General features: G+C 49.2%; 1 protein-coding gene across 1 annotated transcript in view; it reads right to left on the bottom strand.

Annotated features, from left to right (window-relative positions):
* The window catches only part of NCEH1 (neutral cholesterol ester hydrolase 1), a 120,480-nt gene extending 114,759 nt beyond the window's left edge, over window positions 1-5,721 (bottom strand). Inside the window, exon 1 of the mRNA XM_085635431.1 lies at window positions 5,414-5,721. Within this exon, the coding sequence (XP_085491557.1) occupies window positions 5,414-5,551 (138 nt within the window). The 5' untranslated portion in view covers window positions 5,552-5,721. The remainder of the gene's footprint in view (window positions 1-5,413) is intronic.
* Between the last annotated feature and the right edge of the window lie 8,366 nt (window positions 5,722-14,087).

Genomic DNA, 14,087 nt, shown 5'->3' on the forward strand with positions numbered 1-14,087 from the left:
CTATATAAAGGCAAATACAAGCTAATGCCTGGAGTTCGTATATGTCCCACTGGTGGTGCGCGCCTAAGAACAAGCTCTGGAATCTCTTAGGTTTGCCAATCCACTCACTTTTGCTACTCTGTTCAATTATCTCTATTTGGGATGTGGCACCGGCTGGCACAGTTTAATGCAGAGCTTTCCAAAGTATGTGTCGCGACACGGTACTGTGTCGCCTGACATGTGTGGGTGTGTCGCGCGATGGTGCTCTCTAATCAAGCATGCAAGTCTGTCTTAAATCTTTAAGACAGACGTACATGCTTGTCTTGATAAGACGCACCTGAGACGTACGTACATTCTCGTGCATCAGGACGTCTGCACCGCATACTCTGGAAAAGCTCTGGCTCAGCAGATCTCCCCTCTGCGAGAAGGCGGCGCCGGAGGTCAAGCTGCTGCTGCTGGGTAAGGGGTGGGGGGCGAGCAGGGGTGCGCTGGGCGTGCAATCGGATGCCAGGGGGGTGGGGGGGGGTGGATGCAAGCGGCTGGGTGAAGGGACAGCCAGTGGTGTTTGAGTAATGTGGCATACATAGTGTATTGTCCTAGTATTGCAAAGCAGAACGACATTTAGGAGTAAATCATTTTTCCAAACCCTCATGAACACCCTCCGTTTTTCCCCCTATTACTTACTTTTTTATTAAATAAATGAATACATTGGATTTCTTGACGTGGTAGTTTGATTCGAAATAGACGGACGGACAAAATCAGTTCTATTTGAGGTATTTAGAGCTGGCTCCTGATAGCACACCAAAGTGGAAACTCTGTTTTACAGATCAACAGTGTTTGCAAAACATTAAGCTGCCCTTTCTCGCCATCAGCGACCATACATTATTAATAACACATCACAAGATGCCTCACTTGAAGGTTATCAGCACGCCCAGGATATAACACGAAGTACATTTCCATTCTCCCCCAGGAAATTATCGTCTGGTAATTTCTATTAAAAAAAATAATATTCTCCAAAATATATATCTTTGGTGACCGGTATTGCGGAATGTGGGAATGGTGTTATCTGACAACGAAGGAACAACAGTTCAGTGGACATACAGCCTCTTCAAAATTAGCATGGTTTGAAAAAAGGCATTTCAACAAATTCATTCACCTGAGAAGCTTTTCATATTGGCCAAGGTCCCAGCTCTCATCTGCCACAGCTGTTAAAAGTGGGTGTTAACTGCGAAAGCTGGGGTAATATCATGTTATTTTTTTTATCAATCAGTTCTCTGTCTGACCTTCCGGGGTGCACCTTTCTTTAATAATAATTTCTTTGATCTTGGGGAGGAGAAGGGACCATTGAATACATATCGGCACTATCAGGCCCTACTGAAGGCCCTTTCCGTCTGGGAGCTTCAGAAGAACACATTGATTGCCAGATTTTGTGAAGAGTACGGGTGGACAATTCTGACACGTTACTCATTCCACCTCAAGTGTCCCCTTCAATCGTATTGTCACTCACAAACTTTATAGTGAGAGGAGCAGGGGATTGAAAGATGTTGTGTAACAAAGGTCCTTTGAAAACTCTTGCTTGGGGTGACATCAGCTACAGTACCATCAACTTTAAAAGACTGCTTCTCCTCCAAACCCCACTGTAAATCAAAACACACATTGACAAAGCCAATAAGCGAATTGACTTTTCCAATGCTTTTTGCCGATGCTGTGCAGCATCGGCAAAGAAAGAAAAGAAAAAGGTGTGATGATGCAAACTTGAGCATATGCACACACACATCATGGTTCTGCTGAAGGCTGCCATTCCTTATGCACGTGCATTCCTTATGATGAATGTGCACTCATAGATTGACACAGGCATTTTATTTATTTTTTTATTTTCAATTGTAAGCCACTTATAGCAGCAATTTCTTTAAAAATCATTTGTGCAAGAGCCCTGTTTTGTTAAAGAAAACGGAGCAGTCCTGCAGCGAATGGCAGCTGCTGGTCCCCCTAAAAATGTAACACAAAATGTTTTTGAAAAAGTTTTGTGAATTGATGGTAAGGAGGCAACAAAAAAGCAGGTGTCACACTTTGGAGGCTGGTGCTTAGTGTAATGGTGCCTTTAACCAAAATACTTCTAAGTAGTTGGTATAATGTGCCTATTAGTGTCGAACAGTAAATGTTAAGCACCCAGGATAATGTGCTGCATGTCTAAATACTTATAGGATCCCACAGGCAAGACCTATTGACTATGCCAATGCTTGGTTTTGTTTTCAGTGTTATTTGGTGAACTTGACGGAAGGTATTTGAACGCTTTACATGAGCACCAGTTACATTACACAAGGTCACAGCAGGTCAGCTAGAGCCTCAGTTCTTGCTCTCACCAAAGAGAAGAAAGGAACTGGGAGGCATGGAGGAGGTCATTCCACTGTGGCATAGTTTATGCTTTAAAAATGAAGTCTTGTAAATTGAGAAAATTAAGATTGCAAATGAACAATATCCTAAAACATTCAGAACGAGTTTGTGCTGGCATCTTTATGCTGAATACACCAGATTCACAATTCTTATCCGGGGAGGGAGGTTCTTGTATCATGGCAGTGGGCTCTACTACCATTTAATAAACATCAGCATTAGCATATATGTATATATTCATATTTATTTTTGTATTGTGTTAGATGTTTTACAGGCTATCATTATTAATTACCATTTGAACGTGAGTGAGATTAATAGAGACTATAACCTGTTATTGTAAAAATCTGGCTGTCGGGCCTCTTTAGGCTGCAGTTTGATGCAAGCCAAGGAGAAACTGGGCAGATGACATGATCTCCCAGTGCCCTATTATCTAATGTCCACAGAGTTCTCAGCAAGTAGTAGTCACTTGTCCCTGGCCTTCTTCATCCTCCTGTGTGTTGAAGGATCAGGGTGTGTGGTGGTATAGTTGTCAACTGTCACCTGTTCAGCATCATCTGGCCGCCAAACTGCACATGCCAACGAGGACTGGGAAAGCTGACAGCTTCCCTGGCATCCACCGTGAGACAGGGTGCTGGTAGAAGCGTGAGAGTTTTTACTACAGGTGTCAGGGCTGTTACATTTGACTCTTTTTAGGTGGTGGTAGCCTGTTGGTGGGAACTTTATTTAAAAGGTGTTTTTTGACTGAATCACTCATTTCTTATGTAGATCTGTATACTGTGTATTCTATGCCGGAAGGTTTGCTTGTAGGAGCTGTGTTGGTTGACCATGTTTGTTTGCTGCTATGTTCAATGGGTTATTCTGCTATGTGTTTCTTTCATGGTGTCTTAAGCTTCCACTCTGAATGCTGCATTTCCCTTCTGCGGCCTGTTTGTCAATCGATCTGTGCCTCTCCACCCTTTGTAAGCCCTCTCTATGTCTGCCACCTCCTCAGTATCAGCTTTTTCTGCCTTACACCCTACTGAAGTTCGTATATGTGACCCTTTCTCCACTGCAGGCTCTCTGTTGTATCTATCTCACCCCTGCCGACCCTCTGAGCCCCTCCATCCCCGAAGCTCCTGGGTGCAACTGCCTAGCCCTAGCCTAGCCTGTTTAACTGCCTGGCCTGCCGCACTTTTGTATGTGCTCTGCCTCATCTCATCAGTGCAGCCGCTATATGACCTAATTATTGTGTTTGTGTGGCAAAGTTCTCTTGCAAGCCCTCAGTATGCCCCTGCCCCCCACATGGGCCAATACCCTGTTTCTGCTGTCTCTGTGTGACCACGACTCCTGGAACTGCAATATGACACTGATCATCCATTTTGCCTTTCGTGCCACTCCGCTTCGCTTGTTTCAGGCACAAACCTAACCTTACACCCAGTTTTGCCAGTCCCTGTCTTTGTTAGAACAGATTCACAATTGCTTTATTAACCTTCCTGCTTTCTCAAATTTGCTTGAAAATGCACCATTTGTCCACTATTTTTTCAAAATTTTCTCGGGGGCAAACCCCCCCAAACCCCTCTTAGGTGGTTCGGGCTCGCTAGCTACGCTCGCTCACGTTACCGTGTCACTAAATCAGGAATGTATAAAAAGTGTGTCACCAGCATGAAAAGTTTGGAAAGCTGTGGTTTAATGGGTAGTCCAGGGGATGCCAGTGGTTCTAAAAGAGTGTATTGTCCTTACACTTAGCCTTGTACAATGGACAGCAACTAAGATGCACTTTCCATGCACTTTGCTCATGTGTTACAACTTCTATTTTTTGCAGCTTTTGTATACTGCAAACTGGGTCCAAGGTCGTGAAAGTTACATTGCACCAGGTCAGATTCATTTTTGAGGAGATTAACTGAGTTGCCCGGAATCACGGGATGTCTTGAGCTGACGCTGGGACTCGAACTTAATTCTCCAGTTCTAAAGTAGGCCCCATCCCCTCACCTAGTCGTGCTGTTTTCTGATTGAGCCGTTCTTTGTAATCAATCACGCAAACACCGTTGTCAGATAGATTCCCCGTAGAGCGTCAGAGTGGTGGAACATGTAACAAATATATTTAGCAAGCCGCCTTTATTTAACTCCCTGGACAAACATAGAGCAGCAATTTGTTAAATTTCGCCTTAAACTAGAAAGGCGGGATTGTTTATACAATGATCGAATTGCACATTGGGTCGATTCAGGCGTTTTACAACTTATATTAACATAACTTGATATGCTAACAGTAAACCCGTGCTCAAATCCGGGCTTCTCGCTGTACCAAACTGTTTATCTTATGCAAATCGGTTTAATTCACAGTGCCTTGTTTTCCATGACTGTCCAATGAAGAGCACCTTTAAGTAAGTTGGGTCAGAATGTGCACCATACCAAACCCTCCTTCAGATACAGAATCACAGAGTACATATTTGATCCCGGTATAATAGAAACATTGTCAATATAGATTTCAAAACAGACCTGACGCTTGGTTCACTCATGGAAACATCGCAGGGGGGCGGGGGGTAAATGAATGTTCCTAAATTCATGTTTAGAAAGTATTACTTTAAAAAGGTCACTCAATGTAGTGATATAATCGTATGCACTCTTTCGAAATATGTTAAAGAGAGTAACTTCACTTTTCATTTTAAGAGTATTTGTCACATGCTTACGGGACTCGGTCTCGTGTCTCGGCTCTGAATTGCTCGGCTCTCTGTGAGTTTCTTGGCTCGCCCACCTCTAGGAGGTCAAGTTACTACAAATGGGGCGATGGTTTCATTCACCCCCTTATGTTACTATCCGTGTGTTTACATTCCTCAGTTCTTTAGAGTTTTGCTTTACATAGCTGGGCCTAATGCTCTGTTTATGACTCAGTGCTAACTAATGTGCCTTTCTTTAGGTTACGGTGTAACCATGTAGGAATCGGTGGGGGGGGGGGGGGGTCTTGTGGCTTTAGAACTCGCGCTGGGTGCCTGGTGGCTTTCTATTGTCATGATGTAGGCTGTGTCAGAAGTCAAGCCCCCACCCTCCCTACCCTCAGTGGTCTTACCAAGTCCTGCGCCCCCCTGAAGGTGGCGTCCAGCAGCATGAGCTTCCAGGGCTCGCAGATGGTGTCCGGCAGCGGGGTGTAGACGTAGTAAGAGGCCAGAGCCATGCAGACGGCCAGCACAGCGTGGCTGAGCTTCATCCTTGCGGTGCAGCGCTAGCTCGCTGGGCGACGGGCTTCAAGGAGCCTCTCAGGCGCTGTGATACCAGAGGCACCCCCCTAACCGGGATGCCAAGACGCCTTAAGCCGGTGTTAGCAGCAAGCTAATAATCCTCATAGCAGCGCCCGGCTCTGGGGCTTCATTCAAGGTTTCCGGACTCGGCTAGCCAATGGGAAGCGCAGAGGGAGGATGTCCGGGTGGATGCGCCTCACCCCCACCCCCCCTACCCCCTTTCCATGGGTGTTCTCGCAGCCTCCACCAAGGACAGTAACAATGAGCCTCGGATCAGTTGTTAACAGCGCCACCTCCTGGACACGGGCCTCAGTGCAGGCAAAACCGAAAACCAGCTTGAAACGTCAGTGTGTGACAGCTGAAGGATTTCTGCGCCCGGGCAACATATATTTTGCCCCCCCTACCAGGGGCTTATCTTCGGGGGGGGTTCACCCCCTAATAAATGTGTTATTTCATTAATTTGTGGGTACAGGAGCTTTCAATGTACTCGGATTTCACCTTGGATTTTTAAACACTCACTCCGACAAAACACTCTCTCTCTCCCCCTCTCTCTCCCCTGTATTCTGAAGGTCGTAAAACAGGGTTATTTTACAAAATACTGTTTTTAAGTACACCTCATAATACGCACTCCTTTCCATTTCTACTAGCCTTTTTAAGTCCAGGACATCTTAAGGATTTTGGGGGCCCTGGGCCAAACGTATTCTGGGGGCCCCTGTTCGGAACAGTTTTGCATTTATGATTCAGTTTTATCTCTTCCAGGCCCTCTTTGACAGATTACTGACACGTGTCCAAATTATGAATGTGATTACATGTAATATACAGGGGCAGTGATGGTCGTTTTATATATTGTAACACAGCAGCCCCTCACTAATGTTACTGTAAATAATCTCTGTGACATCCTTCAATTTCTCATGTGTGAGGTCCTGTTTTGATCTAAAAGAAACTTTTTTTATGGATATTGCATGAAACATAAACACAGGATTGTGTCTGCAATAGACTCGCACACATCACCACATGAATAAAAAATAAATTAAAGGAAAAGGGTATTTAAAACACTATTTAAGAATAATTCAAGGTCATCAGGGCGAGGATTTCCTGAGAACAGAGCTGACTATTAGGGGTCCCCTTGAAAGGCTGGAGCCCTGGGCCAGTGCCCACTTTGGTGAGAATGAGGCAATGTTGCCAGGGTGCACATAAACTTCTGGAATTTTATGCTGTGGTTCATAAAGATCAGCACAGTCCTATGTGCATCCACGCCAGGTGGCGAGTCCAAAGGCAACTGGTGCTAAATAATTTACACAATTCTGTGGGAGGAACACCTACCCACTGGCGGGAGCACAATGTCAATAACAAAATAAATTGTAATCAAAAACTTCAATACACTTGTGATGCAATTAATTCATGATAGTTCAACTTATATTCATGAATCCATGAAATGTTTATTCACATCTATTCTTCCAAGAATGATACGATGCTCAATTAATAATCGGTTTCCATGATATAATCCACAACCCAATGCATTTCGGGTCAATAACGCGACCCTTCATCAGGGGTCATCTTTGAAAAGTTCTAAAAAGCACAAAAGAACAGGGGTCTGAACTCACTACAGTCCATAGGACTCGTACCCCCCAGGATGGCTCCCGGCCCTGCCCCCAACCAAACCCACAAAGCAATGCTTGACGACCAGAGCTGTGGGTTAAAAAGGCCATGTTTATTACAAATCATCACACAAACATGACAATATATAATTCATACAATTTAATACGATATGGATTTATCAAATTCAATCGTTAATAAATACTTATATTTAAGTTGCCCCTATCTTCATGCTCCATCCGCAAGTCGGGCAGAACTCAATTTATTTACACTAAGAACGTTGTCTATTGCTCCAGCACTAAGGGGCCTTCTGGCTCGCGTCCCCCAACCAACTGAGAACCACGCAAGGCGCAACCCACCTGCGTCCTTGAGGGGTGAGCCCCTGCCATCTGGTCCTTGTCCGCCACCTGAGGGGCCCACCCCTCCACCACCAGGCTGCCCATCGGGGCTCGTAGGGAATAACCAGGGGCGGAAGCCCCATGCCCTATTTTAAACTGGCGCCCTTGCCCCCAGCCGGTGTCCTGTTCTCTCTGGGGTGAGCTTACCGTCTCTCCACCTCAGTGCTGGCCTAAGGAGTATGCAGGAGGACTCCCCTTAACAATGTAAAGGCAATTTATGTGGCCTCTTTACCGCCGCTTAGAATATTCCACATGCAACACCTCCCCAAGCTCTAACTTTAGGGACGGGTGGGTGGGAGATTACAGGAGACCCCTGCATACCGGGGCCGGCGCAGTCAGAAAGAGGGCGAGGACAAGGGCAAGTTGCCCTAAATAGGCCCACGCCCTCTCACCCCTCGAGGCGCCGGCTCCGAACGGAAGTGACGTCATGTCGCTGCTGACCCGGAAGTACTTCTTGCTGCAATCGCGCTTTCTCCAAGGACGAGAACCACCAAAGGGGAGGGGCGCGACCGGGTGCCCGGGGGGGCCGAGTCCTAAGTGCGCGCTTCTTTATATTTCGCGCTTGGCATAGGACTCGTACCCCCCAGGATGGCTCCCGTCCCTGCCCCCAACCAAACCCACAAAGCAATGCTTGACGACCAGAGCTGTGGGTTAAAAAGGCCATGTTTATTACAAATCATCACACAAACATGACAATATATAATTCATACAATTTAATACGATATGGATTTATCAAATTCAATCGTTAATAAATACTTATATTTAAGTTGCCCCTATCTTCATGCTCCATCCGCAAGTCGGGCAGAACTCAATTTATTTACACTAAGAACGTTGTCTATTGCTCCAGCACTAAGGGGCCTTCTGGCTCGCGTCCCCCAACCAACTGAGAACCACGCAAGGCGCAACCCACCTGCGTCCTTGAGGGGTGAGCCCCTGCCATCTGGTCCTTGTCCGCCACCTGAGGGGCCCACCCCTCCACCACCAGGCTGCCCATCGGGGCTCGTAGGGAATAACCAGGGGCGGAAGCCCCATGCCCTATTTTAAACTGGCGCCCTTGCCCCCAGCCAGTGTCCTGTTCTCTCTGGGGTGAGCTTACCGTCTCTCCACCTCAGTGCTGGCCTAAGGAGTATGCAGGAGGACTCCCCTTAACAATGTAAAGGCAATTTATGTGGCCTCTTTACCGCCGCTTAGAATATTCCACATGCAACACCTCCCCAAGCTCTAACTTTAGGGACGGGTGGGTGGGAGATTACAGGAGACCCCTGCATACCGGGGCCGGCGCAGTCAGAAAGAGGGCGAGGACAAGGGCAAGTTGCCCTAAATAGGCCCACGCCCTCTCACCCCTCGAGGCGCCGGCTCCGAACGGAAGTGACGTCATGTCGCTGCTGACCCGGAAGTACTTCTTGCTGCAATCGCGCTTTCTCCAAGGACGAGAACCACCAAAGGGGAGGGGCGCGACCGGGTGCCCGGGGGGGCCGAGTCCTAAGTGCGCGCTTCTTTATATTTCGCGCTTGGCATAGGACTCGTACCCCCCAGGATGGCTCCCGGCCCTGCCCCCAACCAAACCCACAAAGCAATGCTTGACGACCAGAGCTGTGGGTTAAAAAGGCCATGTTTATTACAAATCATCACACAAACATGACAATATATAATTCATACAATTTAATACGATATGGATTTATCAAATTCAATCGTTAATAAATACTTATATTTAAGTTGCCCCTATCTTCATGCTCCATCCGCAAGTCGGGCAGAACTCAATTTATTTACACTAAGAACGTTGTCTATTGCTCCAGCACTAAGGGGCCTTCTGGCTCGCGTCCCCCAACCAACTGAGAACCACGCAAGGCGCAACCCACCTGCGTCCTTGAGGGGTGAGCCCCTGCCATCTGGTCCTTGTCCGCCACCTGAGGGGCCCACCCCTCCACCACCAGGCTGCCCATCGGGGCTCGTAGGGAATAACCAGGGGCGGAAGCCCCATGCCCTATTTTAAACTGGCGCCCTTGCCCCCAGCCGGTGTCCTGTTCTCTCTGGGGTGAGCTTACCGTCTCTCCACCTCAGTGCTGGCCTAAGGAGTATGCAGGAGGACTCCCCTTAACAATGTAAAGGCAATTTATGTGGCCTCTTTACCGCCGCTTAGAATATTCCACATGCAACACCTCCCCAAGCTCTAACTTTAGGGACGGGTGGGTGGGAGATTACAGGAGACCCCTGCATACCGGGGCCGGCGCAGTCAGAAAGAGGGCGAGGACAAGGGCAAGTTGCCCTAAATAGGCCCACGCCCTCTCACCCCTCGAGGCGCCGGCTCCGAACGGAAGTGACGTCATGTCGCTGCTGACCCGGAAGTACTTCTTGCTGCAATCGCGCTTTCTCCAAGGACGAGAACCACCAAAGGGGAGGGGCGCGACCGGGTGCCCGGGGGGGCCGAGTCCTAAGTGCGCGCTTCTTTATATTTCGCGCTTGGCATAGGACTCGTACCCCCCAGGATGGCTCCCGGCCCTGCCCCCAACCAAACCCACAAAGCAATGCTTGACGACCAGAGCTGTGGGTTAAAAAGGCCATGTTTATTACAAATCATCACACAAACATGACAATATATAATTCATACAATTTAATACGATATGGATTTATCAAATTCAATCGTTAATAAATACTTATATTTAAGTTGCCCCTATCTTCATGCTCCATCCGCAAGTCGGGCAGAACTCAATTTATTTACACTAAGAACGTTGTCTATTGCTCCAGCACTAAGGGGCCTTCTGGCTCGCGTCCCCCAACCAACTGAGAACCACGCAAGGCGCAACCCACCTGCGTCCTTGAGGGGTGAGCCCCTGCCATCTGGTCCTTGTCCGCCACCTGAGGGGCCCACCCCTCCACCACCAGGCTGCCCATCGGGGCTCGTAGGGAATAACCAGGGGCGGAAGCCCCATGCCCTATTTTAAACTGGCGCCCTTGCCCCCAGCCGGTGTCCTGTTCTCTCTGGGGTGAGCTTACCGTCTCTCCACCTCAGTGCTGGCCTAAGGAGTATGCAGGAGGACTCCCCTTAACAATGTAAAGGCAATTTATGTGGCCTCTTTACCGCCGCTTAGAATATTCCACATGCAACACCTCCCCAAGCTCTAACTTTAGGGACGGGTGGGTGGGAGATTACAGGAGACCCCTGCATACCGGGGCCGGCGCAGTCAGAAAGAGGGCGAGGACAAGGGCAAGTTGCCCTAAATAGGCCCACGCCCTCTCACCCCTCGCGGCGCCGGCTCCGAACGGAAGTGACGTCATGTCGCTGCTGACCCGGAAGTACTTCTTGCTGCAATCGCGCTTTCTCCAAGGACGAGAACCACCAAAGGGGAGGGGCGCGACCGGGTGCCCGGGGGGGCCGAGTCCTAAGTGCGCGCTTCTTTATATTTCGCGCTTGGCATAGGACTCGTACCCCCCAGGATGGCTCCCGGCCCTGCCCCCAACCAAACCCACAAAGCAATGCTTGACGACCAGAGCTGTGGGTTAAAAAGGCCATGTTTATTACAAATCATCACACAAACATGACAATATATAATTCATACAATTTAATACGATATGGATTTATCAAATTCAATCGTTAATAAATACTTATATTTAAGTTGCCCCTATCTTCATGCTCCATCCGCAAGTCGGGCAGAACTCAATTTATTTACACTAAGAACGTTGTCTATTGCTCCAGCACTAAGGGGCCTTCTGGCTCGCGTCCCCCAACCAACTGAGAACCACGCAAGGCGCAACCCACCTGCGTCCTTGAGGGGTGAGCCCCTGCCATCTGGTCCTTGTCCGCCACCTGAGGGGCCCACCCCTCCACCACCAGGCTGCCCATCGGGGCTCGTAGGGAATAACCAGGGGCGGAAGCCCCATGCCCTATTTTAAACTGGCGCCCTTGCCCCCAGCCGGTGTCCTGTTCTCTCTGGGGTGAGCTTACCGTCTCTCCACCTCAGTGCTGGCCTAAGGAGTATGCAGGAGGACTCCCCTTAACAATGTAAAGGCAATTTATGTGGCCTCTTTACCGCCACAAGGGGGACCAGGGCAGACCGCCCTTCGCCCTCCCCACCACGAGGCAACCCCTGGATCCTTCATTTCCTACCAATCCTCCGGCTCGGAGCCATGTCGGATTCACATGCCTGGATTCCTTCTCCTGGATCCCAGGTATACCTGTGCCCACCTTTGCAGTGAACCCCACGATCCCCATTTTTCAGCTGCATCAACAAGCAGGCCCCCTACTCAGGGCAACGCTAGGCCATACCAGCCTTCCCAGCACTTGGCCGAAATTTAACAGGGCATCTAACCATAATTGTGGCTCTTAATTTCTCCCTGGCGTCATGAGACCACGCTATCTTGGCAAAAGACCCACCTAAGTATGGGCAAAATCAGGCTGATCTCCCTCGAGGCCCATTGGCCTAAGTAACGCAAGATAGACCAACTCAGAAGAAACATCTATCCAAAACAGAATCAATGGGAATTGAGCCTTTAACCATGAGAGTAAGAATGTCAGACCTTAACCATTAGTCCACAGTGACCCGGTCATGACCGATCCAAATGCCCTGATTCGTCATTCATATTAACTCATCAATGCAGGACAAACCAACTCAAGGGGACTGCAGTCCCACCTGGAGTCTTCGGCCAGCTGCTAAAGAGTAGGATCCCAGGAGCACCCCAGTCACTCACCTGAGGGAGACATTTTTTAACCGCTTCACTCGAGCTGCTGCTTACCATTGAACAGTCCGAGCCAAAAACGCACGGGCCAGTGATTCTGTGTCTACACCGATTAGGGCAAACATACTACCTCCATCTTGCCCAGTGAAATACCTGGCTAGCTGCGCCTGTCGCGGCCCCAATTCTGAATCTAGTGACCCACCCTCCTTGCTTTCTCCGCTGCAGGAACTAGTCCAGTGTGCGATATGCCCTACCTATGGACCAGACTGCCCCTGATACCTGGTGAGCATATTTTTTCCACCCTGAGCAACACCCAGCCGTTACCGGACACCTCTTAATATGATCAGGTTATGACCTCTTGTAGGGAGCGGGCCTGTCTACTTTAGAATCCCAGTGCACAGGAACTGCAGGCCTCCCATTGCCCCGAGTCTTGAAGCCCCCACTAGTCTGCTCCGCCTGGGGGGTCCCCAAAAATTTAGTAAGGGAAGTCTGTCGTACGACTTGCTAATACCTATTCCTCCTGTAGGAGTTGCCCATATACAGAGTCCCCCTAGTCTTGTACTGAAAAATGCCCACCCTCAGTTGTGCTCCCAGTCCTGACCACTGAAAAGCGCTCCCAAGGGATACCCCTCCCAACGACCCCGGTCGAACCGCATAACTGCTGCCTGAATGGATGCCTGTTGAACCTTTAATTAACATCAATGTTATGTGCGCAGCTTATTCCCTAGGCCAACCCCGCTGCTCGGAATAGCCACAATGCAGATGCAGCCGGAAGTGACCCAGCGTCCAACCCCACCCCCGGGAAAGAGTGGCCCGCCTATTCTTGTGTGCCCCCCCTTGGTCAGATGAACAGCGAAGCATAAGGCATCCTCTACCGACTGGTGCCCTACTTGTTGTCTTAAACCTCATGAAGACGGACCTCCTTCTTCCTTCCACCCCGCTTGCTGAAGCCACCGAACACCCTCCGATGCTGTAATCGGCGCCCTGGTGTTCCGTGCCCCCTATTATTCGCAAATCAGCCCTGCGCAAGCCCCCGGGGAACCAAATGGTGAGGTTCGTTTCACTGCCTTCACTTCCTTCTGAGTGTGCTTGCAGTGCTAGGGCCAGGTCCCCTCCCTAACAGGGTATACCGACCCCGCAGTCGAATCCCAACTGCAAATGTAGCCCCTCGCCAACCAGCAACGGGGGGGCCCAAGCAACTACCAATTCCTCCCAGCGATACCAACTGTCAGCCTATTCTGTGGTGCATAGGTGCAGAAGATCCTGCATACTAAAAGATGAGGCTAGCCCCCTGTAAGAAATAAATGCCTATATCTACGTGGCCGTGCCGGACCTCTCCTTAACGCCTAATTGCCCTCAAAAAAGTCAGCACAGCGATGTCATCCAGCAATGAACCGCTGACATTGCCAAACACGGCCAAGGTGTGACCCCTTTGCCCAGAGTGAGATGGTGCTTATTGTAGGCAAAGCAAGAACTTTATCTTAACCCTAATTAGCGGACGGCAGGGCATCTGACCCCTTGGTGTCCAAGATGTGCACTCCTGTGCTCCTGTAACCTGAACCTTCCGCCGAGCGCCCTGTCGAATTCTACCCACCACAGGTTCACCCCTTCTTGTGCCACCCTGGCGTTTTCACTAGCAACGTCCCTCAACAAGATTTGAGAAAAAATTTCCCGGTGTGCACACCTCCGTCCAAACTTGCAACCCCATCGGGGGCCCACCACAATCTTGACAATGCTACCAGTCAAATTTCTTCCGCAGCCCTCTTGGCATTATATTATCCCCACCGATTAGCCATGTGGTTTCGGAGCCCCCCTCACGAGCTCCCTTATGTTACCG

This window comes from Triturus cristatus, chromosome 11 (genome assembly GCF_964204655.1).
Source record: "Triturus cristatus chromosome 11, aTriCri1.1, whole genome shotgun sequence".
NCBI lineage: Eukaryota > Metazoa > Chordata > Amphibia > Caudata > Salamandridae > Triturus > Triturus cristatus.